At 45.4% G+C, this 27,969-nt stretch overlaps 1 protein-coding gene across 1 annotated transcript in view; it reads right to left on the reverse strand.

The window, feature by feature from the left end:
* The window catches only part of LOC139410169 (TraB domain containing 2B), a 90,624-nt gene extending 63,431 nt beyond the window's left edge, over positions 1 to 27,193 (reverse strand). The window contains exons 1-2 of the mRNA XM_071155620.1: positions 26,650 to 27,193; positions 22,939 to 23,508 (exon numbers count right to left, since the gene is read on the reverse strand). Of these exons, the coding sequence (XP_071011721.1) occupies positions 22,939 to 23,508; positions 26,650 to 26,757 (678 nt within the window). The 5' untranslated portion in view covers positions 26,758 to 27,193. The remainder of the gene's footprint in view (positions 1 to 22,938; positions 23,509 to 26,649) is intronic.
* Between the last annotated feature and the right edge of the window lie 776 nt (positions 27,194 to 27,969).

A 27,969-nucleotide genomic window follows, 5' to 3' on the forward strand; every position in this document is an offset into this window, starting at 1 on the left:
AAGGTGAGAGGGTTGGTTATGGATAGCTTGGGATCGGGTGAGCTGAGTTGGGCATTCACCTTGGGTGGCAAATGGAGAGATGCTGTTACTCACCCTTTTCCTCCCCCTCCTCTCCTCCCCTCTCCCTCCTCCTCCCACCCCAGGCAGGTGGTCTGGCACATGGCTGACATGGGGCATCAGAAACCAATTACCCCGGCTGCTTACACACTGACTTTTCTGAGCCAAGCTAAACTCACATATCTGAATGGCCCTGCGTGTTCAGACGCTTTCTTAATTACTCTCCCTCTCTTTCTCCCTCACTCTCTGTCTCTGTCGCCTTAGCTTTGCTGCCGGAATGCTGATGGTGTGTAGAGTCTACTCACAAAACTGAGCTCCTTTCTCTCGAAAAGTGTCTTTGTTCACAGGATAATCATTTAGGCTATGGTACAAGGACGACTGGACAATTAACACTATACTAGGGTATCTATACAGCGTCTCTGCTATTTGCATGTACTGTGTGTGTGTGTGTGTGTGTGTGTGTGTGTGTGTGTGTGTGTGTGTGTGTGTGTGTGTGTGTGTGTGTGTGTGTGTGTGTGTGTGTGTGTGTGTGTGTGTATGTGTGTGTGTGTGTGTGTGTGTGTGTGTGTGTGTGTGTGTGTGTGTGTGTGTGTGTGTGTGTGTGTGTGTGTGTGTGTGTGTGTGTGTGTGTGTGTGTGTGTGTGTGTGTGTGGGAATGCATGTACTGTATAAGCCAATTGCTCCACCCGATCACCATTAATCCATTAGTCCATCAAACTCTTTCCCACACAGACCCACATCTGTGATTCAGACAGCACAGAACACACATTCACCTCCGAGCCCTGCGAGATCCCTGCAAGCCGACACGTTTCACTGCTAATCTGTTTGCACAACTGTGGTGGAACCACAGGCCAATTACCCATCACATGATGCACACCACAGAGGCAGCTTCAGAGAGGCAGGCCTGTCAGAGAGAGGTGAGAGAGCCATGGACCCAGTTTACAGTATCTTAGCAGGGATACATAAAACCCCTCGCTCTACTGATCTCTTCTCTCTCTCCTTCATGTTTTCTCCCTTCTCTTCTCTGCCCTGCTCTCTCTTTTCTACTCTCTTTTCTGGTCTCTCCTGTTCGGGCCAGCACTCTCCTGCTCTCTCCTTCTCTACCCTCCTACCTCTGGCTCCTCCCCATCTCTCTCCAGCTCTCTACCCTGCTGCTCTCCCCCTGCTTTCTCCTCCTGTCTGCTGTCCTCTCCCTGTTTGGGGAGATGAGGACATATATAGTCCCTGATCAACCACTGTCCTCGGGGACTACGGTTGCAGCATTTATTTGGTAAATGTGATGTCTCAACTCATTTGCCTTCTATAAACACTGTACCAGTCAAAGGTTTGGACACACCTACTCATTCCAGGGTTTTTCTTTATTTTTACTGTTTTCAACTTTGTAGAATAAACAAAACTATGAAATAACACATATGGAATCATGTAGCAACCAAAAAAGTGTTAACCAAATCAAAATATATTTTATATTTGAGATTCTTCAAAGTAGCCACTCTTTGCCTTGATGAGAGTTTGCACACTCTTGGCATTCTCTCAACCAGCTTCATGAGGTAGTCACCTGGAATGCATTTCAATTAACAGGTGTGCCTTGTTAAAAGTTAATTTGCGCAATTTATTTCCTTCTTAATGCGTTTGAGCCAGTCAGTTGTGTTGTGACAAGGTAGGGGTGGTATACAGAAGATAGCCCTATTTTGTAAAAGACCAAGTCCATATTATGGCAAGAACAGTTTAAATAAGCAAAGAGAAACAACATCATTACTTTAAGAAATTAAGGTCAGTCATTTTGGAAAATTTCAAGAACTTTGAGTGCAGTCGCAAAAACCATCAAGTGGTATGGTGAAACTGTCTCTCATGAGGACCGACACAGGAAAGGAAGACCCAGAGTTACCTCTGCTGCAGAGGATAAGTTCATTAGAGTTGCCAGCCTCAGAAATTGCAGCCCAAATAAATGCTTCACAGAGTTCAAATAACAGACACATCTCAACATCAACTCTTCAGAGGAGACTGCGTGAATAAGGCCTTCATGGTTGATTGCTGCAAAGAAACCACTACTAAAAGACACCAATAAGAAGAAGAGACTTGCTTGGGCCAAGAAACACGAGCAATGGACATTAGACCGGTGGAAATCTTTCCTTTGGTCTGATGAGTCCAAATTTGAGACTTTTGGTTCCAACCGCCGTGTCTTTGTGAGAGCCGAGTAGGTGAACGGATGATCTCCGCATGTGTAATTCCCACAGTAAAGCATAGAGGAGGAGATGTGATGGTGTGGGGGTGCTTTGCTGGTGACACTGTCAGTGATTTATTTAGAATTCAAGGCACACTTAACCAGCATGGCTACCACAGAATTCTGTAATGATACGCCATCCCATTTGGTTTGCGTTTAATTGGACTATCATTTGTTTTTCAACAGGACAATGACCCAACACACCTCCAGGCTGTGTAAGGGCTATGTGACCAAGAAGGAGAGTGAAGGAGTGCTGCATCAGGTGACCTGGCCTCCACAATCACCCGCCCTCTACCCAATTGAGTTGGTTTGGGATGAGTTGGACCACAGAGTGAAGGAAAAGCAGCCAACTCCTTCAAGACTGTTGGAAAAACATTCCAGGTGTAGCTGGTTGAGAGAATGCCAAGAGTGCGCAAAGCTGTCATCAAGGCAAAGGGTGGCTACTTTGAAGAATCTCAAATACAAAATATATTTTGATTTGTTTCACACTTTTTTGGTTACTACATGATTCCATATTTGTTATTTCATAGTTCTGATGTCTTTATTATTATTCTACAATGTAGAAAATAGTAAAAATAAAGAAAAACCCTGGAATGAGTAGGTGTGTCCAAACTTTTGACTAGTACTGTATTTAAACTGTTCCAGCGAGCACAAAAGAGAGGTAGAGAACATTTGCCTTGGGAGAGGGGGGAAAAACTCCACCGATGAATGACAGGTGAAATTGAGTGGAGAGACAGAGAGAGAGAGGAGAAAAGAGAGAGAAATCTCACATCTCTTTTGTTTTGGTAAAACCTGCCCAGTGAAGAAAGTAAAAGGTTTCCTGTGTTTTTTGCCCTTTCTCTACCTCTCTTTTCCACATCCAAATTGAGTCATTTATTTTGGTTTCTTTTTCCTCTTGCTCTGACTGTGAGTGGCGTGGGTCTGCTGAATCTACCTCTTTTCTCATGCCCCTCCCCTATTATGTTTCTATCTCCTATTTCTCTATATCTACTTTTCTCTCTCCCTCACCCCTATTCTCCTTTGCGCTCCCTCCCTCCCTCCCTCCATTCTCTCTCTCCTCTCCCTGTTTCCTTGCTCTCAAGGTAAGGCCTATAGAGGTCACACGTCAGCAGAAGGGGAGCCAACATTCCATAATCCCAAATCCCAGCTCTACAACTGACCTGAACAATAGAGCACAACCACTAACCTGCGCTCCACCATTGAGCCAGTCACAGGGAATCATGTACGACAGCAGAGAAGGTAGGGAGGGAGGGTGGAGGGATTGGGGGATGAGGGTCATTTGAGGGGCAGAGAAGAGGGTAGCTGACTAAACTCAACTCCATGGAGAAGGATGTTTCTGATGAATTCCACCAACGAAGTAGAGCAGAGACCAGGCTTTGTGGATTTCAGCTCCGACTACATCGATTCGCCCAAGGTCAATACTTCAAAAAATGTCAATTATAAAACGTGTCGCTAACCTTGAACCTACAGTATGTTTGTCCTCTGTAGATGCGTGCCTTTGTTTGCTAAAATCCACATGTTTTAATAAACACTTCATCCAATACAACCACAGACAGTTCCCTTGTTGAGATTTAATTGGCACATCTGATTAATTGACCTTAGGCAAATCGATGGAGTCAGAAATGAATTTCACAAAGCATGGTCTCTGCTCAACTCCATTGGTGGAGATTATCAGAAACTTGGAGTTGAGTTTAGTAAGCTAAGGAGAGAGCATCCTACTCCCTCTGGCTCTAAGAAGTGCCTGGGAATAAAACTTTGAAAGGTGAACCCTGAGGCCTGAATTCAGCAAATTCCTGAACTCTTCCGGCAGTGGAGGGAACATGGACGTAGAATGTGTTTATCGCCCAGGGATAAGCAGTTGGGGTTTGAACAAAGTGAAACATTTTCATGGTCGCAGCATTGTTTCTTGGTTATTAAGCCTCCCCATTGAGGGCCTGAGCTGTTGTTTTTGCATGGGATTTCAGAACGCTAACCCCACGCTCAACTGTGTTTAATCATATTTCAAATGCACCAAACAGGCATGCACACACACACATCATTAGGTACAGACATACACATGCAAACACGCACACCAGTGGAGGCTCCTCAGAGGAAGAAGGGGAGGACCATCCTACTCAGTGAATTAAACATTATTTTATTTAAATTAAACATTTAAAAAGTTATCCTTTTTAGATAAAACCATACTAAATATATTCACGTCACCAAATACCTGATTAAAACTCACTATTTTGCAATGAAGGTCTACAGTAGTTTCAACAACACATTCTAGGCTAGCACCATGGTGTAGCCGGACAGCTATTCCTGTAATGAACACGAGGGGAGACAGAGAGCTGGTTTCAAGCGCTGGTGTTTATTGCAAAGGAGTACAGGAGGAGGCACATCCGGGGGCAGGCAGAAGGTCATACACAGGGGGTCCAAAAGAGCAACAGTACAGGCAGGGAAAAGGCTAGTAACGTAGTCTGGGAGATCAGGCAATAGGTAGATAACAGGAAATCCGATAGGCTAAAGTACAGGCAGGGAATAGGCAAAAGGCATCGTTAGCGAGGCAGGCAAAAACTATCATACACAGGAGGAGTAACTCACGGGAAACCCAGAGCTCAGAAAGACGTGTGTCTCAAAACAAACAATACCTCACAGTGATGGGGTGCAGAGACCTGAACTAAATAGTGTGTGATAATGACATAGAGGTGTGTGAACAGGTGATTAGAATTCAGGTGATTGGGATCTGGAGAGTGAGCTGCGTTCAGGGGATCTAGGTGTTTGAGAGTGGGAGCTGGAAAGTGAGCTGCGTTCAGGGGATCTACGTGTTTGAGAGTGGGAGCTGGAAAGTGAGCTGCGTTCAGGGGATCTACGTGTTTGAGAGTGGGAGCTGGAAAGTGAGCTGCGTTCAGGGGATCTACGTGTTTGAGAGTGGGAGCTGGAAAGTGAGCAGCGTTCAGGGGATCTACGTGTTTGAGAGTGGGAGCTGGAAAGTGAGCTGCGTTCAGGGGATCTACGTGTTTGAGAGTGGGAGCTGGAAAGTGAGCTGCGTTCAGGGGATCTACGTGTTTGAGAGTGGGAGCTGGAAAGTGAGCTGCGTTCAGGGGATCTACGTGTTTGAGAGTGGGAGCTGGAAAGTGAGCTGCGTTCAGGGGATCTACGTGTTTGAGGGTGTGAGTTGGCGGCATATTGGATAAAGATAAGAGTGAATGGTGATAGTTGAGCCTTTTTATGATATTATTAAATTCAAATATGTTTCTTCAAACTACAGGAGACGGAGGAGGTAGATTATATATTGTTTTCTTGGTTTTAGAACTTTAGTTTTTGTGTTGAGTTAGTTCAATTTATTTCAATTTGCCTTGCTAACTTTAGTAGCAAGTAGCTAGCTACCAGAGTGCAGTTTTCTCCACCAGAATGGCTAGTTAATGCTCGCAACAATGTAGTGGACGAGTGGGAAAGTTCTGCTAACAAGGTCAACTACAAGGAGCTTGCAGATGTAATTGAACGTTAAGACGCTTTACTTGCTGAGCATACAGTGCCTTGCGAAAGTATTCGGCCCCCTTGAACTTTGCAACCTTTTGCCACATTTCAGGCTTCAAACATAAAGATATAAAACTGTATTTTTTTGTGAAGAATCAACAACAAGTGGGACACAATCATGAAGTGGAACGACATTTATTGGATATTTCAAACTTTTTTAACAAATCAAAAACTGAAAAATTGGGCGTGCAAAATTATTCAGCCCCTTTACTTTCAGTGCAGCAAACTCTCTCCAGAAGTTCAGTGAGGATCTCTGAATGATCCAATGTTGACCTAAATGACTAATGATGATAAATACAATCCACCTGTGTGTAATCAAGTCTCCGTATAAATGCACCTGCACTGTGATAGTCTCAGAGGTCCGTTAAAAGCACAGAGAGCATCATGAAGAACAAGGAACACACCAGGCAGGTCCGAGATACTGTTGTGAAGAAGTTTAAAGCCGGATTTGGATACAAAAAGATTTCCCAAGCTTTAAACATCCCAAGGAGCACTGTGCAAGCGATAATATTGGAATGGAAGGAGTATCAGACCACTGCAAATCTACCAAGACCTGGCCGTCCCTCTAAACTTTCAGCTCATACAAGGAGAAGACTGATCAGAGATGCAGCCAAGAGGCCCATGATCACTCTGAATGAACTGCAGAGATCTACAGCTGAGGTGGGAGACTCTGTCCATAGGACAACAATCAGTCGTATATTGCACAAATCTGGCCTTTATGGAAGAGTGGCAAGAAGAAAGCCATTTCTTAAAGATATCCATAAAAAGTGTCATTTAAAGTTTGCCACAAGCCACCTGGGAGACACACCAAACATGTGGAAGAAGTTGCTCTGGTCAGATGAAACCAAAATTGAACTTTTTGGCAACAATGCAAAACGTTATGTTTGGCGTAAAAGCAACACAGCTCATCACCCTGAACACACCATCCCCACTGTCAAACATGGTGGTGGCAGCATCATGGTTTGGGCCTGCTTTTCTTCAGCAGGGACAGGCAAGGAGGAATGGGAAAAAAATGTCAGTCTCTCGATGTGCAAAACTGATAGAGACATACCCCAAGCGACTTACAGCTGTAATCGCAGCAAAAGGTGGCGCTACAACGTATTAACTTAAGGGGGCTGAATAATTTTGCATGCCCAATTTTTCAGTTTTTGATTTGTTAAAAAGGTTTGAAATATCCAATAAATGTCGTTCCACTTCATGATTGTGTCCCACTTGTTGTTGATTCTTCACAAAAAAATACAGTTTTATATCTTTATGTTTGAAGTCTGAAATGTGGCAAAAGGTTGCAAAGTTCAAGGGGGCCGAATACTTTCGCAAGGCACTGTATGTAAGTTTGTACTGCCTTCTCTGGGACGTCGAAATCAATTCAGAATGATTTGATTGCTTCCAAAGCATCATCCATTAAATGAAAGATTAAAAAGAGTAGGCTTTCCACTTTCCTCTGGTATTTATTTAGCAAAGGTGATAACACATCATCACTTTGGACAGACACAAGAAAGAACTCTTTACATAAATGTTTCATTATAGGCACACCTAAACATTAGAGATCTGACATGCTGTATGGAATGAAAACGAGACGATTATTCAGTATGATCAACTGTAGGCTACTAATAATAACATCTGCATGCAGCCTATCCATCCTGTCCATCTGGTCAGCGTAAACAAATTGGTAGCGTTACGTATTTATAGTCCATTTGTTTGTCAGGAGAAAATGTGAATGTGATCAAATTTGGGTTATATGCAAATTTGGGCAGGCCTGGTTGCCTAGACCTTTTTAAATCCCAAATTATTACCTGGAATGAATCAGTCAACATAATAGTGATGTCATAGACAGACATGTGTGTAAATGTTTTATTTGGCCTACAGTTGCATAGGCCTGCGCTATACAAACATGCATAAAGGAAGCTCAGCCCTGTGAGTTCTGTTGTCCATCAGTTGTTGTCTCTGTGTCTGGGTAGAGGAAACCCCCCTGTTAGTCTAGTTTAAATATAATTCATTTGCTGCAGTTTGACAGGGGTTTCATCCTCCCCATGGCCAGGAGTTTTTTCCAGGAGATGAAAAACGGACCTGGTTAGAAAAACAAATCCCATCATAGCCAGTATAAAACCTTTTTAAAACTGATTATTCACTGTCATAGGGTAGGGTCCGGAGTTTTCCTGGTTAGGTTACCAGATACGGAAAAACTCCGGGCCCAAGTGGGATAGAATTGCCCCATCACTCTGGGTCCTATTGTGCCACCAGTCTGCTCGCGGTCATCAGTTGTCAGGTATGTGGATGATAAGGGCTTTATCCAGGAACATTTATTTTGCTATTTTGATGTGTCAAGTGGGAGAGATGCACAGTCTGTGTTTGACTTTGTGAACTCTGAGATGTCTGAGCTTAACTTCATGGAGAAAATTGTTGACCAAACCTATGGTGGTGCTGCTGTAATGGAATGTATATACTATTTGTATTTACAGTCCCCTCCTGTTCCCTGATTAAGAGGTGATGACCACTACCGTTGTCAACTCTCCTGACTGAAGCCACGTCTCATGTGCCCTCTCCTCTCCAAGCAATGTGAGTAGACCTGCCAATTTTCTATGTAGAGTAGTGTGTTTTTTTGTGGTTTTTGTCTTCCCAGTCAAATCCTGTCTTGCCCTCAGTGGAAGAGTTGAGCTCTTCTCCAACACGTTCCATTCATGGTGAGCCTGTCCTACACTGAAGCCTCTGAACACCTCAACCCCTGTCCTACACTGAAGCCTCTGAACACCTCAACCCCTGTCCTACACTGAAGCCTCTGAACACCTCAACCCCTGTCCTACACTGAAGCCTCTGAACACCTCAACCCCGGTCCTGCACTGAAGCCTCTGAACACCTCAACCCCTGTCCTACACTGAAGCCTCTGAACACCTCAACCCCTGTCCTGCACTGAAGCCTCTGAACACCTCAACCCCTGTCCTACACTGAAGCCTCTGAACACCTCAACCCCTGTCCTGCACTGAAGCCTCTGAACACCTCAACCCCTGTCCTACACTGAAGCCTCTGAACACCTCAACCCCTGTCCTGCACTGAAGCCTCTGAACACCTCAACCCCTGTCCTGCACTGAAGCCTCTGAACACCTCAACCCCTGTCCTGCACTGAAGCCTCTGAACACCTCAACCCCTGTCCTGCACTGAAGCCTCTGAACACCTCAACCCCTGTCCTACACTGAAGCCTCTGAACACCTAAACCCCTGTCCTACACTGAAGCCTCTGAACACCTCAACCCCTGTCCTGCACTGAAGTCAAACCTCTGAAAACCTCAACTCATGACTCATACCCTCATTCAACCACTGCTGTGATCCCTTCCCAACACTGTGTAAGTAGCCCTCTCATTCCCATTCCCCATAATATTGTACTATAAATGTCTCTATGAAATGCTTTAGGTTAAAATATTTAACACTCTTTGTCGTCTCTGTGCAGTCTGTGCTTATGCTGTGGGTCTCCCATCCTACTCAATTTTTCACCAGCCTCCACTGACGCACATGCAAACCAACACACACTCCCACCTCCAGACATACTATGAAGTCATGTATTCCAGTTACACCCTTGCCGATCCATCAGAGACGGGGATGTGGAGTGAAACATGACCTTCCTATCAGAACACTGTGAAGGATCTCTTCCTTACTGATAACAATGTGTTAACACTGGTGGGCACTGCAGCTATCCCTTCCAGCCCTGACCTTACTTCTCCATCACTGGGTCAGCCCAGAGCCAAGCTGGACCCAGGGATCAACGTGTTCTCATGAAACTATCCATCAACAAAAATAACTTTGACTGAGCCGAGTGCTTTTAAACATGGATGAATGGGATTTGGACTAACTGCTCTGCTGTCATTTCTCCCCACAGAGCTCATTGAGTTGGTACCAGTGCCTGTGTGTTTGAGGCCTTGTTAATGTCAGTGGAGCCTGTGTCCTGCCCTCCCTCCTTGCTGGCCTGGGGAGGGACAAGGGGACTGGGGGGGGCGGGCGTCGATCCACACGGTTGCGCGGGGGAACAGCGGGAATCAGTGGATTTATGTGCACCCCAGTAAAAGTTTATGAGAGGAGCTCCATTTCAAGAGCTCCAACTGGCGGGTTTCACATCAGTCTGTGGGCTGGGGTGGATGGACGACCTGAGTCATCACCACTCTGACTCTGTCAGTGGCAGTAGAGGAATAGTCTGGGGTGTGACCTCAATCAGGACTGATTCAACAAAGAAAATAGACAGTCTAAGAGCATCCCTGCTTAACCAATCAGCCTCAAACAGTTATGGACTCCTTCCTTAAAGACTCAGAACTGAGTTTCACTTCCTCTTTAATAATACACATGATTGGTACAGAGGTGGGGAGTCGAGCACGCTTTGAGAGCATTGAGAGCGTTAAAGGGGTGAGGTGGGGTGAGGTGGGGCTGAGTGGAGCTGAGGTGGGGCTGAGGTGGGGCTGAGGTGGGGCAGGGGTGAGACTGGGGTGAGGTGGGGCTGAGCGGAGCTGAGGTGGGGCTGAGGTGGGGCAGGGGTGAGACTGGGGTGAGGTGGGGCTGAGCAGAACTGAAGTGAAGTGCTTCACTGGGGTGTGTATAACTGGGGACAGGGAACAGAGGGCAGAGGAAACGCATGGGTCACATTAAAGCAGGGTTCAGTGAGAGGCCTACACTAATGCACACCCAAGAGCCCTGACAAGCTTGCCTATGAGGGTGACACACGCACAAACATGCGCCTGCACACACACACACACACACACACAAACACTTAATTTCTCAAGGCTAGTGATCTGTGACTGTTAGCATTTGTGCACAGACAACAACACACCAACACCAAGTCATGGAGCTGCAATGTTAAGGTGGTTGTAATGTATGTGATTCAGATCTGAGATGGTTATCACGCTCTGACAGACAACAGGGTTCCAGGCAGGGAAACTGTGCTTGCTCAGGAAATCACTGAGTCACATTCCTGTCTGCGATCAATCAGCCGCTACCTCAGACAACCCAATCCAACCTACCCTGCCAGGAAAAAACATGCCCCTGCCCAGAGGCACAGCGAGACCACCTCCAAATCCACTGTTTTGTTTCCATTGTTTTGTTGCCCTTAGACTGATCTGCTTGGCATTTGTTACCCATGTTCTCATTGTCTGTGTGTGTACGTGTGTGTATTTCACTGCATGGGTCACTGTGGTGAGTGTATGTGAGAAAGAGAGACAGTATCATGAGAGAAAGAGCAGGCATAGGAGGATGATGATCCATAGCGTGACGTGCGGCCATTAAGACAAAGATAGGTACCCATGTTCCGTTTGAAACAGGAAAGGGATGGTTTCAGCACTGGGAACCCAAAGGTATGGGATAGAGCTCTCTCTAGCCTACTGTCTCACTATAGTGGCTACCTCAGTGACAATGTGGTGAATCCATTACTTATCTACAGTAGGTCCTCTCCTCTGGCCAGGTATTCAGAGGTGGGAGAGGGACATGGTGTTTCTCAAGACCACAGAGATATGGCTGTATGGAGTAACCATAGAATGGAATAGAATAGAGATACCAAGTATTATCCTTGACCGGCAAGAAACTGACCAACTTGTGTCTAACTGAACCAATAGTATATGACCTTTATTCACCCCATCTCTTTGATGTCCTGTAGCTACAGTCGTCACTCCCACCACTCACTCTACATCCACATCTGGCCTCTCTTCCTCACTGGGTTCCACCATAAGCCACTGTTCTGGCCAGTGTATAATAGCCTAAGTGGTTCTGGGTAGCAGAAGGGCAATTTAGTCATTAAGAAGCCAATTAAGTCATTAGAGCGGTGGTTGGCCCTCCGCCTGCCAACGGAGCCAGGAAATATCCTGTCTGATACGTGTTGCCCGGCAGTTTTCCACATATTTGTACTAGGAGTCATACGAGGCTTGACATCATCCTCTAACGTCACTCGTAAAGAGTGAATATCTACCAGTGTTTCCTTTGGGGTTTCTTTCCAACATTGTAACAATCAATGTAGTAGCAGAGTCGTAGTACCAACCATAGTAGACACATAGTAGGAGAGGCCCGGTGTTTGAACTATACTCTCCTACTCTTCTGTTCTGTGTGTTCAGATCCAGGTGTGTACAGTTGAGCAGTGGGACAGCGAGAGCCCCAAGACATGGAGTGAGAGAGAGGGAGGGAGGGAGCATGGAGCCAGAAGGAGCCAGGTTAGGGAGCAGAGGAGACAACTGTTTTTTCCATCACTTGTCTCCAGGCCCTGTGGCCAGAGGAGCGCTTCAGACCCATCCTAACACATCAGCCATGGAATGTAAATATTTGACTAAAGACCAGGTCATATGTTACCTAATTCCTCCCTTTAAATATGCATTATTTATACGAGAGCCATCCAATGAACACACTGAAAAGTGTTCTGTCATGATTTGATATGATACCCGGGAGATGTGTGTTTTGAACACAGCTTGTCTTCATCAGTGCTCTCCGTGACCCTGTCGAGACAAGGGAGATCTTTATTTCTCTGGTCACTCAGAGTATCATCTCAGACTCGGCGTATCATCTCAGGCTCGGCGTATCATCTCAGGCTCGGCGTATCATCTCAGGCTCGGCGTATCATCTCAGGCTCGGCATATCATCTCAGGCTCGGCGTATCATCTCAGGCTCGGCGTATCATCTCAGGCTCGGCGTATCATCTCAGGCTCGGCGTATCATCTCAGGCTCAGCGTATCATCTCAGGCTCAGCGTATCATCTCAGGCTCAGCGTATCATCTCAGACTCAGCGAATCATCTCAGGCTCAGCGTATCATCTCAGAATCAGCGTATCATCTCAGACTCAGCGTATCATCTCAGTCTCAGCGTATCATCTCAGACTCAGCGTATGTTCTTCAGTTTAACACGTATTAAATTAGAGAAACAAAATTCTGTGTATGCATAGGAAGGCAATGCCCACGGGGTATTTTTACCAACCTAACCACAATATGTGAGAGGCCGATATTGTATGCTATGTCAGCACAGCAGAAAGTCTCAACCTAAAGTCTTTGCTGGAGCAGAGAAGGACTACTGAGCTGTGTCGGGGGCAGGGCTGATTGAAATAGACGTCTCTGTCACAGTGCACCATAGGGCACCCCAAGCTCCTGCTGAGGAGAAACCAGATCTGTCCCTGCTGAGGAGACTCCCTCTCCAGGTCACAGTGTAAATCGCAACAAGCCCTCACTGTCTCACGTCAGAATTAGGCGTTCATCCATGTTTCTCAAATGCTACATTTCAAAGTGTTTCAGGTTAAGTTAGGCATTAAGTCCAAATTCTTAAAGTTAGGCATTAACTCTGAATAATTAAAGTAAGGGTTAAGGTTTGGGATAGGCTTAAAACAAAAATATCAAAAACAACTTTCTATCACTGGATTTGAACATGCAACCTTTCGAACCACAGGTAGATGCTTACACCCATCCGCCATCCCCATCCAGAATGCCCTAGCAAAACCGAAAGCACTCACTGTTGCCCCTAGTGGCCGGTTTCCACGTCATCTCCTGATGTCCTCAGACATGGATGGACGTCGAATACTGACTTATATCACGGTGACCTGCCTGGAAAATAGCCCAGTAACTTAGCCTTTTCTGTTCTGGGGCCCCTGAACGTTCAGCTCCTAACTCAGAGTCTCCTCACTGCTCCGCCAACCCAGTCGCCACCTCTGACCTCAACACAGAGAAGGGGGGCACAGCTGTGATGTCATCTCCCGCTGACAAGGGCTGTGCTTCGGCTGCAAAGTGAACCAGAGTAAATAAATAGGGGTATTTATACACCAGGCCAGAGACGGAGAGACGCAGGCAGCAGAGGCTCAGGTCTACATGTAGATATAGATGTAGTGCACTGAGACGGGGGAGTGGGAGAGAGGTGCCTGTGGTTGTTGTTAACTTTTTCAGAAAGTGTCTGCTGGACGGTGACCAGCTTGCACCCCTCTAGAAGTCCTGGCTTCCTGCAGGTTCCCCCTCGCTGTGGATAGCGTGCCTTTGGAGAGTGGTTGGTGCTGGCTGTCCCGCCCATCTGTCGGCCTGTATCGCCCTCCACAGCTCTGGAGAAACATGCTCTCCCCAAGCCTTTGTTTCCACAGCCTCACTGCTGCCTCACTGCTACTGCACACAGGAACCAAAGTTCTATCAGGTCTGTAAGTGCGCCAGAGCTCCATCTGTAGGGATACCTTTTTAAAAAAATGGTGGCGTGGATCAGAAAACCAGTCAGTATCAGGTGTGACCACCATTTGCCTCATGCAGCGTGACACATCTCCTTCTCTTAGAGTTGATCAGGCTGTTGATTGTGGCCAGTGGAATGTTGTCCCACTCCTCTTCAAAGGCTGTGTAAAGTTTCTAGATATTTGCAGGAACTAGAACACCCTGTCGTACCCATCAATCCAGAGCATCCCAAACATGCTCAACAGGTAACATTTTCTGGTGAGTATGCAGGCCATGGAAGAACTGGGACATTTTCAGCTTTCAGGAATTGTGTACAGATCCTTGCGACATGGGCTGTGCATTATCATGCTGAAACATGAGGTGATGGCGGCGGATGAATGGCACAACAATGGGCCTCAGGATCTTGTCACGGTATCCCTGTGCATTCAAATCTGTAACGGCAGATTTCCTCCTCTTCGTCTGAAGAGATCGGACCAAAACGCAGCGTGGTAAGTGTCCATATCGTTTATTATAAAACATAAACTGAACACTAAGAACTACAAAACAATAAATGTGAACATGAACGAAAACCGAAACAGTCCCGTGTGGTGACAAACACAGACAAACACCCACAAACCAACAGTGAAACCCAGGCTACCTAAGTAGGATTCTCAATCAGAGACAACTAACGACACCTGCCTCTGATTGAGAACCATACTAGGCCGAAACAAAAACCAAACATAGAAACACAAAACATAGACTGCCCACCCCAACTCACACCCTGACCATACTAAATAAAGACAAAACAAAGGAAATAAAGGTCAGAACGTGACAAAATCGGCATCGATAAAATGCAATTGTGTTTGTTGCCTGTAGATTATGCCTTCCCATACCATAACCCCACCAACACCATCGGGTACTCTGTTCACAATGCTGACATCAGCAAACCCCTCACCCACACAATGCCATACACGCTGTCTGAGAGCATACTTCTCCAGCTGCCAGGGGTCATCGAAGTTGAGCATTTGCCCACGGAAGTCGGTTATGACGCCGAATGGCAGTCAGGTCAAGAAAGACCCTGGTGAGGACGACAAGCACAGAGATGAGCTTTCCTAAGACTGTTTCTGACAGTTTGTGCAGAAATACTTTGTGCAAACTCAGTTTCAACAGCTGTCCGGGAGGCTGGTCTCAGACAATCCCGAAGGTGAAGAAGCCGGATATGGAGGTCCTGGGCTGGCGTGGTTACACATGGTCTGCGGTTGTACTGCCAAATTCTCTAAAACAACGTTGGAGCCGGCTTATGGTAGAGAAATTAACAAATTATCTGGCAACAGCTCTGGTGGACATTCCTGCAGTCAACATGCCAATTGCATGCTCCCTCAACATTTGAGACATCTGTGGCACTGTGTTGTGTGACAAAATGCACATTAGAGTGGCCTTTTATTGACCCCAGCACATGGTGTACATGTGTAATTATCATGCTGTTTAATCAGCTTCTTAATATGCCACATCTCTCAGGTGGCTGGATTATCTTGGCAAAGGAGAAATGCTCACTAACAGAGATGTAAACAAATTTGTGCACAACATTTTAGAGAAATAAGCTTTTTGTGTGTATGGAACATTTCTGGGATCTTTACATGTTGCGATTATATTTTTGTTCAGTATAGAGCAGAACTTGATCGCTGCAGTAGACAGAGATAGAGAGGATTTTTTTTCCTAATTTATGCTGCTGCTCTTTGCTTTTCACGAGAGTGGCACACATACTGTAGCTTGTTGGCCAATCATAAGTCATCAACGTGGCAATAGTCTGCAGTCATAGAGCCTCCACGAGGGGCAAAAGTTAGGAGATTAGTTGTTGTTTGTAACTGTGTAGGACGAGAAAGCGCATGCAGCCTCAATTAGCCTAGCTTAACTAGCCTCTCCCGGTTTGATGCTGTCAACACAGGTACTACGTAATCATATTGGAAGATAAATAACCTAGCTATGGCAGTTATTAGTCTACTATTGCGCGAGTCGGCTTGTTGGTTGCAGTCTCTCATCTCTCCCTACTCCCCATTCCACGTGTCACTTGCTCACACTCACAGTAGCCTACACACACACAGCACTGCCCCTGCTAGAGTGTCATCTACCTCTACCTCTACCTCCTCTATCTCGCACTTTATCAGATCCGATTAATAAAGTAGCTTCAAAATGGACTTTTCTGCTGCTTCCCTCAACTGGATCAGACGAGGTCTATAAATCAAATCAAATCAAATCAACTTTTATTTGTCACATACACATGGTTAGCAGATGTTAATGCGAGTGTAGCGAAATGCTTGTGCTTCTAGTTCCGACAATGCAGTAATAACAAGTAATCTAACTAACAATTCCAAAACTACTGTCTTGTACACAGTGTAAGGGGATAAAGAATATGTACATAAGGATATATGAATGAGTGATGGTACAGAGCAGCATAGGCAAGATACAGTAGATGGTATCGAGTACAGTATGTACAAATGAGATGAGTATGTAAACAAAGTGGCATAGTTTAAAGTGGCTAGTGATACATGTATTACATAAGGATACAGTCGATGATATAGAGTACAGTATATACGTATGCATATGAGATGAATAATGTAGGGTAAGTAACATTATATAAGGGAGCATTGTTTAAAGTGGCTAGTGATATATTTACATCATTTCCCATCAATTCCCATTATTAAAGTGGCTGGAGTTGAGTCAGTGTCAGTGTGTTGGCAGCAGCCACTCAGTGATTAGTGGTGGCTGTTTAACAGTCTGATGGCCTTGAGATAGAAGCTGTTTTTCAGTCTCTCGGTCCCAGCTTTGATGCACCTGTACTGATCTCGCCTTCTGGATGATAGCGGGGTGAACAGGCAGTGGCTCGGGTGGTTGATGTCCTTGATGATCTTTATGGCCTTCCTGTGACATCGGGTGGTGTAGGTGTCCTGGAGGGCAGGTAGTTTGCCCCCGGTGATGCGTTGTGCAGACCTCACTACCCTCTGGAGAGCCTTACGGTTGAGGGCGGTGCAGTTGCCATACCAGGCGGTGATACAGCCCGCCAGGATGCTCTCGATTGTGCATCTGTAGAAGTTTGTGAGTGCTTTTGGTGACAAGCCGAATTTCTTCAGCCTCCTGAGGTTGAAGAGGCGCTGCTGCGCCTTCTTCACGATGCTGTCTGTGTGAGTGGACCAATTCAGTTTGTCTGTGATGTGTATGCCGAGGAACTTAAAACTTGCTACCCTCTCCACTACTGTTCCATCGATGTGGATAGGGGGGTGTTCCCTCTGCTGTTTCCTGAAGTCCACAATCATCTCCTTAGTTTTGTTGACGTTGAGTGTGAGGTTATTTTCCTGACACCACACTCCGAGGGCCCTCACCTCCTCCCTGTAGGCCGTCTCGTCGTTGTTGGTAATCAAGCCTACCACTGTTGTGTCGTCCGCAAACTTGATGATTGAGTTGGAGGCGTGCGTGGCCACGCAGTCGTGGGTGAACAGGGAGTACAGGAGAGGGCTCAGAACGCACCCTTGTGGGGCCCCAGTGTTGAGGATCAGCGGGGAGGAGATGTTGTTGCCTACCCTCACCACCTGGGGGCGGCCCGTCAGGAAGTCCAGTACCCAGTTGCACAGGGCGGGGTCGAGACCCAGGGTCTCGAGCTTGATGACGAGCTTGGAGGGTACTATGGTGTTGAATGCCGAGCTGTAGTCGATGAACAGCATTCTCACATAGGTATTCCTCTTGTCCAGATGGGTTAGGGCAGTGTGCAGTGTGGTTGAGATTGCATCGTCTGTGGACCTATTTGGGCGGTAAGCAAATTGGAGTGGGTCTAGGGTGTCAGGTAGGGTGGAGGTGATATGGTCCTTGACTAGTCTCTCAAAGCACTTCATGATGACGGATGTGAGTGCTACGGGGCGGTAGTCGTTTAGCTCAGTTACCTTAGCTTTCTTGGGAACAGGAACAATGGTGGCCCTCTTGAAGCATGTGGGAACAGCAGACTGGTATAGGGATTGATTGAATATGTCCGTAAACACACCGGCCAGCTGGTCTGCGCATGCTCTGAGGGCACGGCTGGGGATGCCGTCTGGGCCTGCAGCCTTGCGAGGGTTAACACGTTTAAATGTCTTACTCACCTCGGCTGCAGTGAAGGAGAGACCGCATGTTTTCGTTGCAGGACGTGTCAGTGGCACTGTATTGTCCTCAAAGCGGGCAAAAATGTATTTAGTCTGCCTGGGAGCAAGACATCCTGGTCCGTGACTGGGCTGGATTTCTTCCTGTAGTCCGTGATTGACTGTAGACCCTGCCACATGCCTCTTGTGTCTGAGCAGTTGAATTGAGATTCGGAATGGGTCCATTCCATTCGGAACTGATCTCTATATTTAAAAAATTTATTTATGCATATCAGTTCCGGATGGGAAAGCACCATGTCCATTTCAGAACGGGTCCAACTTTTGGCCTCTACCACACTTCTCTTTTTCTTTAGATTTTACCCCTTTTTCTCCCCAATTTCGTAGTATCCAATTGTTTAGTAGCTACTATCTTGTCTCATCGCTGCAACTCCCGTATGGGCTCGGGAGAGACGAAGGTTGAAAGTCATGCGTCCTCCGATACACAACCCAACCAAGCCGCACTGCTTCTTAACACAGTGCGCATCCAACCCGGAAGCCAGCCGCACCAATGTGTCGGAGGCTACACCGTGCACCTGGCAACCTTGGCTAGCGCGCACTGCGCCCGGCCCACCACAGGAGTCGCTAGTGCGCGATGAGACAAGGATATCCCTACCGGCCAAACCCTCCCTAACACGGACGACGCTAGGCCAATTGTGCGTTGCCCCACTGACCTCCCGGTCGTGGCCGGTTACGACAGAGCCTGGGCGCAAACCCAGAGTCTGGTGGCACAGCTGGCGCTGCAGTACAGCGCCCTTAACCACTGCGCAAACCCGGGAGGCCAGGGTACACTTCTCACCATGGGGGAAACTGTTTATCAGTTATACCTCTCATCTGGACAGATCACTTCCTGTGAGGTCAGGAGACCTCAGTGACACCACCACACTGTCCCCATGCTGAGGGGAGGGGACGGGATGCGAAGCTGGGCTAGCCCATGCCCCAGGTCCAGCTGCACAGTCCCAGGTCACTGGCTGTGCATGGGCCAGGTGCCTACAGTATGAAAAGAATTATGGCAGATGAAGAATCACCATCGGAGACCCTCTTGATGACGCGGGAGCGGCAAGTTACAGGATATTGTAATCAGCTACGTTTATTGGGAACAAATGATATGTGGACAGTAGGGTTTGGAGCTGTCAGATCTAGCCAACACAGAAGAAGTAGAGCTCATGTTTCAGATTAGGGTTCGCACTGACATGATGCACATCAGTCTTTCCCTGCTCTCCCTCCCTCCCTCCCTCCCTCACCGTCACTCTCTCTCTCTTTCTCTCTCGCTTTTCCTCTCTCGTTTTTTTCAGTCTGTCAACCTGACCTCATCTTTGTTCCAATCAACCATAGAGAGAGATCCAATCACCAAAGAGAGAGATCCAATTACCATAGAGAGAGATCCAATCAACCATAGTGTTCAAATTACATCGCAAATTATAATTGACTATAATTGTTTCCACGTCTCTTTCATTTCAGGTTTTGAACTCTTTTCATACAACTTGAGATGGTTGATAATTTGCTTGCACAAAAGTCCAAAAGTCCATTATGCTACTGAGTTTATTCAAGTTATTCATTATGATTTTAGAAAAATAACCTCCAACAACACAAATGTTATCCAACAATACACCTGCTGTAACGGTTCTCCTCCTCATCGGAGGAAGAGTAGTCAAGATCGGACCAAAATGCAGCGTGGTATGTGTCCATGTTAATATTTAATAAATCAACCAAACACTGAATAACAAAACAACAAAGAGAGAAAACGAAACATTCCTTTAAGGTGCAACAACACAAAACAGAAAACAACTACCCACAAATCAAGTGGGAAAAACAGGCTACCTAAGTATGATTCTCAATCAGAGACAACGATTGACAGCTGCCTCTGATTGAGAACCATACCAGGCCAAACACATAGAAAACCAAAACTAGAACAACACATACAGTGAGGCAAAAAATGTATTTAGTCAGCCACCAATTGTGCAAGTTCTCCCACTTAATCTTCATCATAGGTACACTTCAACTATGACAGACAAAATGAGAAGAAAAATCCAGAAAATCACATTGTAGGATTTTTTATGAATTTATTTGCAAATTATGGTGGAAAATAAGTATTTGGTCACCTACAAACAAGCAAGATTTCTGGCTCTCACAGACCTGCAACTTCTTCTTTAAGAGGCTCCCCTGTCCTCCACTCGCTCCACTTGTTATCAGTATAAAATACACCTGTCCACAACCTCAAACAGTCACACTACAAACTCCACTATGGCCAAGACCAAAGAGCTGTCAAAGGACACCAGAAACAAAATTGTAGACCTGCACCAAGCTGGGAAGACTGAATCTGCAACAGGTAAGCAGATTGGTTTGAAGAAATCAACTGTGGGAGCAATTATTAGGAAATGGAAGACATACAAGACCACTGATAATCTCCATCGATCTGGGGCTCCACGCAAGATCTCACCCCGTGGGGTCAAAATGATCACAAGAACGGTGAGCAAAAATCCCAGAACCACACGGGGGGACCTAGTGAATGACTTGCAGAGAGCTGGGACCAAAGTAACAAAGCCTACCATCAGTAACACACTACGCCGCCAGGGACTCAAATCCTGCAGTGCCAGACGTGTCCCCCTGCTTAAGCCAGTACATGTCCAGGCTCGTCTGAAGTTTGCTAGAGAGCATTTGGATGATCCAGAAGAAGATTGGGAGAATGTCATATGGTCAGATGAAACCAAAATATAACTTTTTGGTAAAAACAAAACTTGTCGTGTTTGGAGGACAAAGAATGCTGAGTTGCATCCAAAGAACACCATACCTACTGTGAAGTATGGGGGTGGAAACATCATGCTTTGGGGCTGTTTTTCTGCAAAGAGACCAGGACGACTGATCCGTGTAAAGGAAAGAATGAATGGGGCCATGTATTGTGAGATTTTGAGTGAGATCCTTCCATCAGCAAGGGCATTGAAGATGAAACGTGGCTGGGTCTTTCAGCATGACAATGATCCAAAACACACCGCCCGGGCAACGAAGGAGTGGCTTCGTAAGAAGCATTTCAAGGTCCTGGAGTGGCCTAGCCAGTCTCCAGATCTCAACCCCATAGATAATCTTTGGAGGGAGTTGAAAGTCCGTGTTGCCCAGCAACAGCCCCAAAACATCACTGCTCTAGAGGAGATCTGCATGGAGGAATGGGTCAAAATACCAGCAACAGTGTGTGAAAACATTGTGAAGACTTACAGAAAATGTTTGACCTCTGTCATTGCCAACAAAGGGTATATAACAAAGTATTGAGATAAAATTTTGTTATTTATTTTCCACAATAATTTGCAAATAAATAAATTAAAAATCCTACAATGTGATTTTCTGGATTTTTTTTCAAATTTTTTCTGTCATAGTTGAAGTGTACCTATGATGAAAATTACAGGCCTCTCTCATCTTTTTAAGTGGGAGAACTTGCACAATTGGTGGCTGACTAAATACATTTTTTGCCCCACTGTAGAATGCCCACCCCAACTCACACCCTGACGAACATAAACAAGAAACATAACAAAGGAACTAAGGTCAGGACGTGACACCTGCCTTATAAAAATGTCCCTTCCCTGGAACAATAGAAAGGCAGGCAGTCATCCAATACTTTGCATTGGTGATTTACTCATGTTCTCATTGGAAATAACAGGCATTACACCAAGAGTTAATGATAGAGTGTTAGCTCCAGGCTGTGGTCATTAGAAATTAGACTTATATTATCCCTGCATCCTGTATACTACTACACTGAGAAGCAGTTCATGACTTGGCCTTGCAACATTGCTCCGTTGTAGGGCAGTCGTGTTCCAGGTTCCCATGCATGTGCAGGGCAGCTGTATGTATGTGTGTGTGTGTGTGTGTGTGTGTGTGTGTGTGTGTGTGTGTGTGTGTGTGTGTGTGTGTGTGTGTGTGTGTGTGTGTGTGTGTGTGTGTGTGTGTGTGTGTGTGTGTGTGTGTGTGTGCTCTTTGACAGCGTAGTTAGGAGGTGCTGATGAAAGAGGAGAGGCTGTGTGGGCCCAGTGCCTCTCAAATTAGCGCAGGAGCCCCGCACCCTGTCACTCGGGAGGCCCAGGCATGCCGGGCTTGTGTGTGTGTGTGTGTGTGTGTGTGTGTGTGTGTGTGTGTGTGTGTGTGTGTGTGTGTGTGTGTGTGTGTGTGTGTGTGTGTGTGTGTGTGTGTGTGTGTGTGTGTGTGTGTGTGTGCAGGGGAATAGCCTCCCAGTCCTAGCACATCAAAGACATGCTTGGACCTCCCAGAGTTTGGAAAAATTTACTTGAGTTGACCTCCCCCTAACCATTCCTGGGCCATCCTTTATTTAGACCTCCATGTTGCCCTTCCACTACAGCCCTTCCAAGGAGATATAAAACACGGATACTCCCCATGTTTCTGTCATCAAGTCATTTGGTTATTCTGTCCATCTTTCAGTGTTAAGTTACAGAGCAAGATACTAACAGTGGTTGTATCATAGCACCAAGACAGGCAGTCAGCCCAGTGAAAAGAGGATTACCCGTCCCACACAGTCTTTTACCTCACACCTTCACTAACTCATGTTACACTTACAGCTGTCAACGTGACACCTCGTCAGCTGATTCAGCTCTCATGTCTGTTTTGTAAGGCTCAGGCACAATAATAACTTTAAAACCACATACACAGCTTTGAAAAATACTGTTTCTAATCATATTTTTCTCCTCCCATTGTCATCTTCTACATTCTCCACTAACTCCTCCCAAGACTTCCCTTCTATTAAATCTCCCAACTCCCTGCCCCCAGCCGCCAACCAAATGCATCCAACAATCACATATCCCCCAACTCCAATGATCATGTCCAAAACCCACCCCCTCCACAGCCCCCTCTCTTACCTGGGAGAAGTTAAGTCCGTTGAGGGGGTGACACTGCTCCTCCACCCGCTCCACCGCTCCTGTCCTCTTCCCCATGCGGTCGGCCTCCTGGGCCAGGAACAGGTCCAGTACGGGGGTCCCCCGCGACCTCACGTCTGACTCCGTCAGAGAGTTAACCATCAGCATCACCCACACAGGCCTCTTCCTCTCCCAGTTCCCTGCAATGGCATTGAAGAGGTAGTCAGCGTACAGCCCCCGGCCCCGCTGGTCTGCCGTCATCCAGTAGGGCATCATGTGCTTGACATAGTCCAGGTGGCGTTTGAGGCGGCGGTACAGGTCCCGGGGCAGCAGGGTCTGCAGGTTTTCCCCGTGGGGCAGCAGCTGGCAGTTGGTCAACTTGGAGATGGTCAGGGGGTCAGTCAGGTCTAGCTCGAAGAACACGTTGGCGCTGGTCTGAAAGGCCCGTTTGGAGACATCTGGGATGAAGTCCCACACACGGGTATAGGGCACATGGATGGTCCCAAAGAGATAGGAGGGGGGATAGGGAGCTGGGCGCTCCACCGTCCAGAGGAAAGAGTTCATGTCGGTTTGCTATGGGGGCACAGGGGGGTTGAGGGGGAGGATGGGGAGGAGGAGATGGGAGAGAGAGTTTATGACAATCAGTATTTGAATAGAGTAAATTAACCTTCTGAGTAAAGGCCATTGACAGTAGTTAAGTCAAAAGTACTTTTTGTGATTTAGTGATTCAAAACAGGCTTTTTAGTTGGTTGAGATACAGGTCAATGCAATAGAATCTGTTGAAATGTCAGCTGGAGATAAAGGCAAGGGACTCAATGAAACCTTGTCAGCTAACTTCCACTGTGCTGCTCTCTGTCTGTCTGCTGTTCTGAGGCAATGAGTTTATAGTGAAGCTTTCTCCTTGTAAACAGACCCCAGTGTATTGTTGAGGTGCATAGCTGTGATGCCAATGCCTCTGTGAAGCTGGGAAGCTTTTCAAGGGTTGCTACGGCAGTATAAACATACTGAACCATATAAAACTGCTGCAACCCACCTAACTGGGATATCCTTTACTTGAGGAAGTACTTTTTTGCAAAAGCCATTGGATAGCCTACACAAACAACAAAATGCACACAAATAGGCCTTTGCTGAACATTTTGACAAACGTGGCTACTGTATCTGGTTTACTGAACACTATAAAAGTCTGATCAAATGGAAAAAGCTTTGTTTATGTGTCTATTTCTTACAGTTCATTAACATTCCAGGGATTTGATGAGGGTCCTTATGCCTTCTTTACAAAAACATCCATAGATCATAGCTCTGCAAAACATAAGTCAAACCATAGAGATGCTGGTATGATGCTGGGATTGAGGATTTTTTTATTTGTATCCGTAGCTTAGCAGTTTCGCTGGGTCCACCAACATGGTCCAAAAATGTTGCTGTCTTAGAACTCATTTCGTGACATTCTACACATTTTGCCATGAGGCTGAGAGAAAATGTTGCTGTTTTAGAACTCATTTCCTGACATTCTACACATTTTGCCATGAGGCTGAGAGAAAATGTTGCTGTTTTAAAGCACAGTTCCTGTAATTCTAAACATTTATTTCATGACTTTCATGATATGTTCATATGCTATCTGGGGGGCCAAGCCCCTTTAAATGTTTATTTCTACCCTAATTCAATGAAAACTTCCCCAGTTGTAATAACAATTGTAATGCCAATGCCATGCTAACATTTGTCATTTTCAATTACATTTTTTAAAGGATTTCAAAACCCTGTCAAAAGGTATTAAATATTTGGAAATATTATTGTTTTTGCAAGGGATTGTCATTGTCATAAATGTCATTTGTATAATTTTAGGCCTAATTATTGCATTGAACTATGTTTTATACTAAAATGCTTGCACATCCTCTCAAACTTGCAATTTGTGATTAAGACGTTTCAAAACGTTTCTTTGGAAAGGATTTTGACATTAGCATAGCCTAAGTACAACAAAATAAATGCATGGGTGACGCCTACAGCTCTGACTATTATATTTTGACTAGGCTATATTTTGGCTATATATTTTGGTAACTTTATACATATCATTTGTTAATCATTAAATCGTCAAACGTCTGTCCGTCTTCACCGAGACAGGAAGACTTCTTTACGATCGAATAAGGATAGTTGAAGTCCGTTTTACTTGACTTGGCCGAGCCCAGACCTGAGGAGAGCTCCTCGCCCGCTGGTTGTAGCTCGCTCCGGAGCACTGATATGAACAACTCAATTTTATTGGGTAATTACTTTTAACACAAAACAGATACCTCTGTACTGACGTATTACAAATCACATGAAGGGGGAACAACATATACAGTTCATCCCTGGACCCTGACAACAATGCCATTATAAAATGCAGGTTAAAAATACTAACAATTTCATTATTTTGTGGACTATGTTGTAGCAATACTATCAAGTCAACCCGGATAAATATTTTCAATAATGTATTATAACACATTTGTATTATATTAATAGATCACATCATGCCCCGTTAAAATGAACTGTAATGAACGTTATTACTGCAGTCATGTAATTCCTGTTATGATGTAGGCCTATTGCGTTTCTATCTGGGAATTTCTACCAGTCATGTAGACCAGACCAGTCATGTAATCTACGCGTACGACACGCATTGTCTCTATCATCAGCACAAGAGAAGAATCAGAAGAAAATGAATTAGAACCATGAGAAATGCACACTGAGAGACATACAGACGGGAGCATGTGCAACATGGTCCTGGCCAGATAAAATAACACTCCAATTAAATGAATTCGAATGGGCTGACTCCCTTTGTGAAAACAAGCCCATTCCATAATTTTGCAAATATGCCCGATAACTGTTTTAATAGGTCGTGTTTCATTGAAACTTGATCCGTTTGGATTGAAAGGTAATTGAAACTTTTCCAAATAAATGTATGTAAAGTCAAGTCACCCGTTTGTGTTCCCCACTATCTTTGTCATATAAACAGGCATATATATGGTAGGCGCGCATGAACCATATTTCGCTTGGCAACTGCTTCCATTTTTCAGGCCCAGACTTATGTGAGGAAACTCAAGAATAGGCTATGTCAAGTAAAATAACGTATTTTTGAGGTGCCATTGGAAGCAATTATGCTGATTGGAAATTGTTTCAATTATAGGCCATGGGCTTTCCCTCTTCAACTTGTAGGCTACAGGCCTATTAACGAAGCCTTGAAATAATGGATTAGCCTAACAATATATGATGGCATAATAATAATATTAATAATAACACATGTGATAATTATACTATAATAATACGGTGGCCTAATAAAGTTGCTATAAACATAATTATTGCTCTTGTATTTAACGTGTAGGTAGTTATTATAGCATGTCAATATTTCCATGACAATACAACTCAAAACTTGTTGTTGTTATTGTTAATTTGGTTGTTACACAAAACTCAATAACTACACAATATCTCACTATTTTTATATTGGCCTATCCGCTGCACATCAGACAACTTATTCAGGAACACTGTGTAAGCAAATTGCGTTTATTTAAATTGTAGAATTGGTTGTAGCCTACTGTGGCAGTTGTAGACTAGACACATACATTTGCAATTAACCCAAAATATTTAGCTAAAAGGCTTGAATCTATCCATTCAAGGACATCTTCATGTGTGACATTGCCTCATGACATTACTGAAACAGGTAAGTAACTGTAATTACTCCGCACAACTTACCGACTTCGGTGGGTCACATTGCCTCGGTCTCTCGCGGGTGTCCCGGGGTGCGACAGCGTGCAAGAGAGCGGTAAGCAGGAACCATCGAAGTCCTTGCGGACAGACCATCTCGAGATGAGAGGATAGTGGTGTCGACAGGCTGTTGTAGATACTTCAACCTTCCCCCTGACTCTTTCTCGCTGTTTACTGGCTTTCGCCTCCTAACATGTAACAAAATAGACCCGTAGGAGACAGGGTTCGGCTCACATGTGCCATTCGGAAGGAGGACATAGATCATTCCGACTCTCCGCCATTCCCAAACCCCAGGCAACTATTAACGGGCTACGCGTTCTACTTTCCCTATCTCTTCTCACTCGGCGCTGTCCTGTGTCAGTCGGTTTTTCAGCAGTTGCAGAGGAAAGTTTTCGCAGTGCGCTCTAGAAGTTTGAAGCCTGGCTGGTTGAGTGGAGGAGGTGGTACGCTTAGAATATTTTCCCCAAATGCTTATTTTAAGAGGAGGGGAAGGTAGGTTTTGAGGGGAAAGGGAGAGCACAGCTTTGCGTGTGAGTGAGAGATGATATGGGAGATGGAGTTATTCAAACTGTCATCTGTAATTCCAGTGCTTAAAACCCTGCACGAATCAAAATAATGCAATGCCATGTTGCCAACCACTGAAAGGGCAGGTGAGACAATGTTGCAATGCCAGTCTGGTGCCTTTCAAGCCAGGAGTCCTTCAACAAATCTTAAGTTATGTTAAACATGTCATATGTTTCATTTTCATTTGGTTCACATGTATCACTGTCATTGTTTGTTTGACACTTTTTACACAAGAGTTTAATATGGGCCCTTAGACCCAGTGTCCAAGTCATGAGTGATTAATGCCTACAATTAAACATCTCAGTAAAGACAACTGTGAAGAGTTTTTTCATTTATTTATCTTATAATAGCCCTCTTAGATATGGTCATCTTGTGTAATTCTGAATGGTTCCGATGAATGGCCATGTTGAGAGACAAAGTTTTCCCTCTCTTCAGTCCACAGTGTCAAAACTATGCCATGACCCATGTTATTGTCCACATGGCAGACAGTGTGACAGAATCAAGTAGTGGGCCATTTATCATGGGAGGCCCTCAAACAAGTGCCACCCGGGCCTCCCCTCTGGGGCGATGGCAGAAAGGCCCTGGACAAGCCATTCTTTGTCCTCTGTCTTGTTTTAACTCTCTCTCCTCACTCCTCTCCTATCATCTCTGGACGCCTGGTCTGTGTTTGACTCTGATTGTCCTCACGGTTCTCCAACTGGATTCTGGATACACATGTAACAAATTATCTGTTTGTTCTGGGGT

The sequence above is a fragment of the Oncorhynchus clarkii genome, chromosome 5 (genome assembly GCF_045791955.1).
Source record: "Oncorhynchus clarkii lewisi isolate Uvic-CL-2024 chromosome 5, UVic_Ocla_1.0, whole genome shotgun sequence".
Taxonomy (NCBI): domain Eukaryota; kingdom Metazoa; phylum Chordata; class Actinopteri; order Salmoniformes; family Salmonidae; genus Oncorhynchus; species Oncorhynchus clarkii.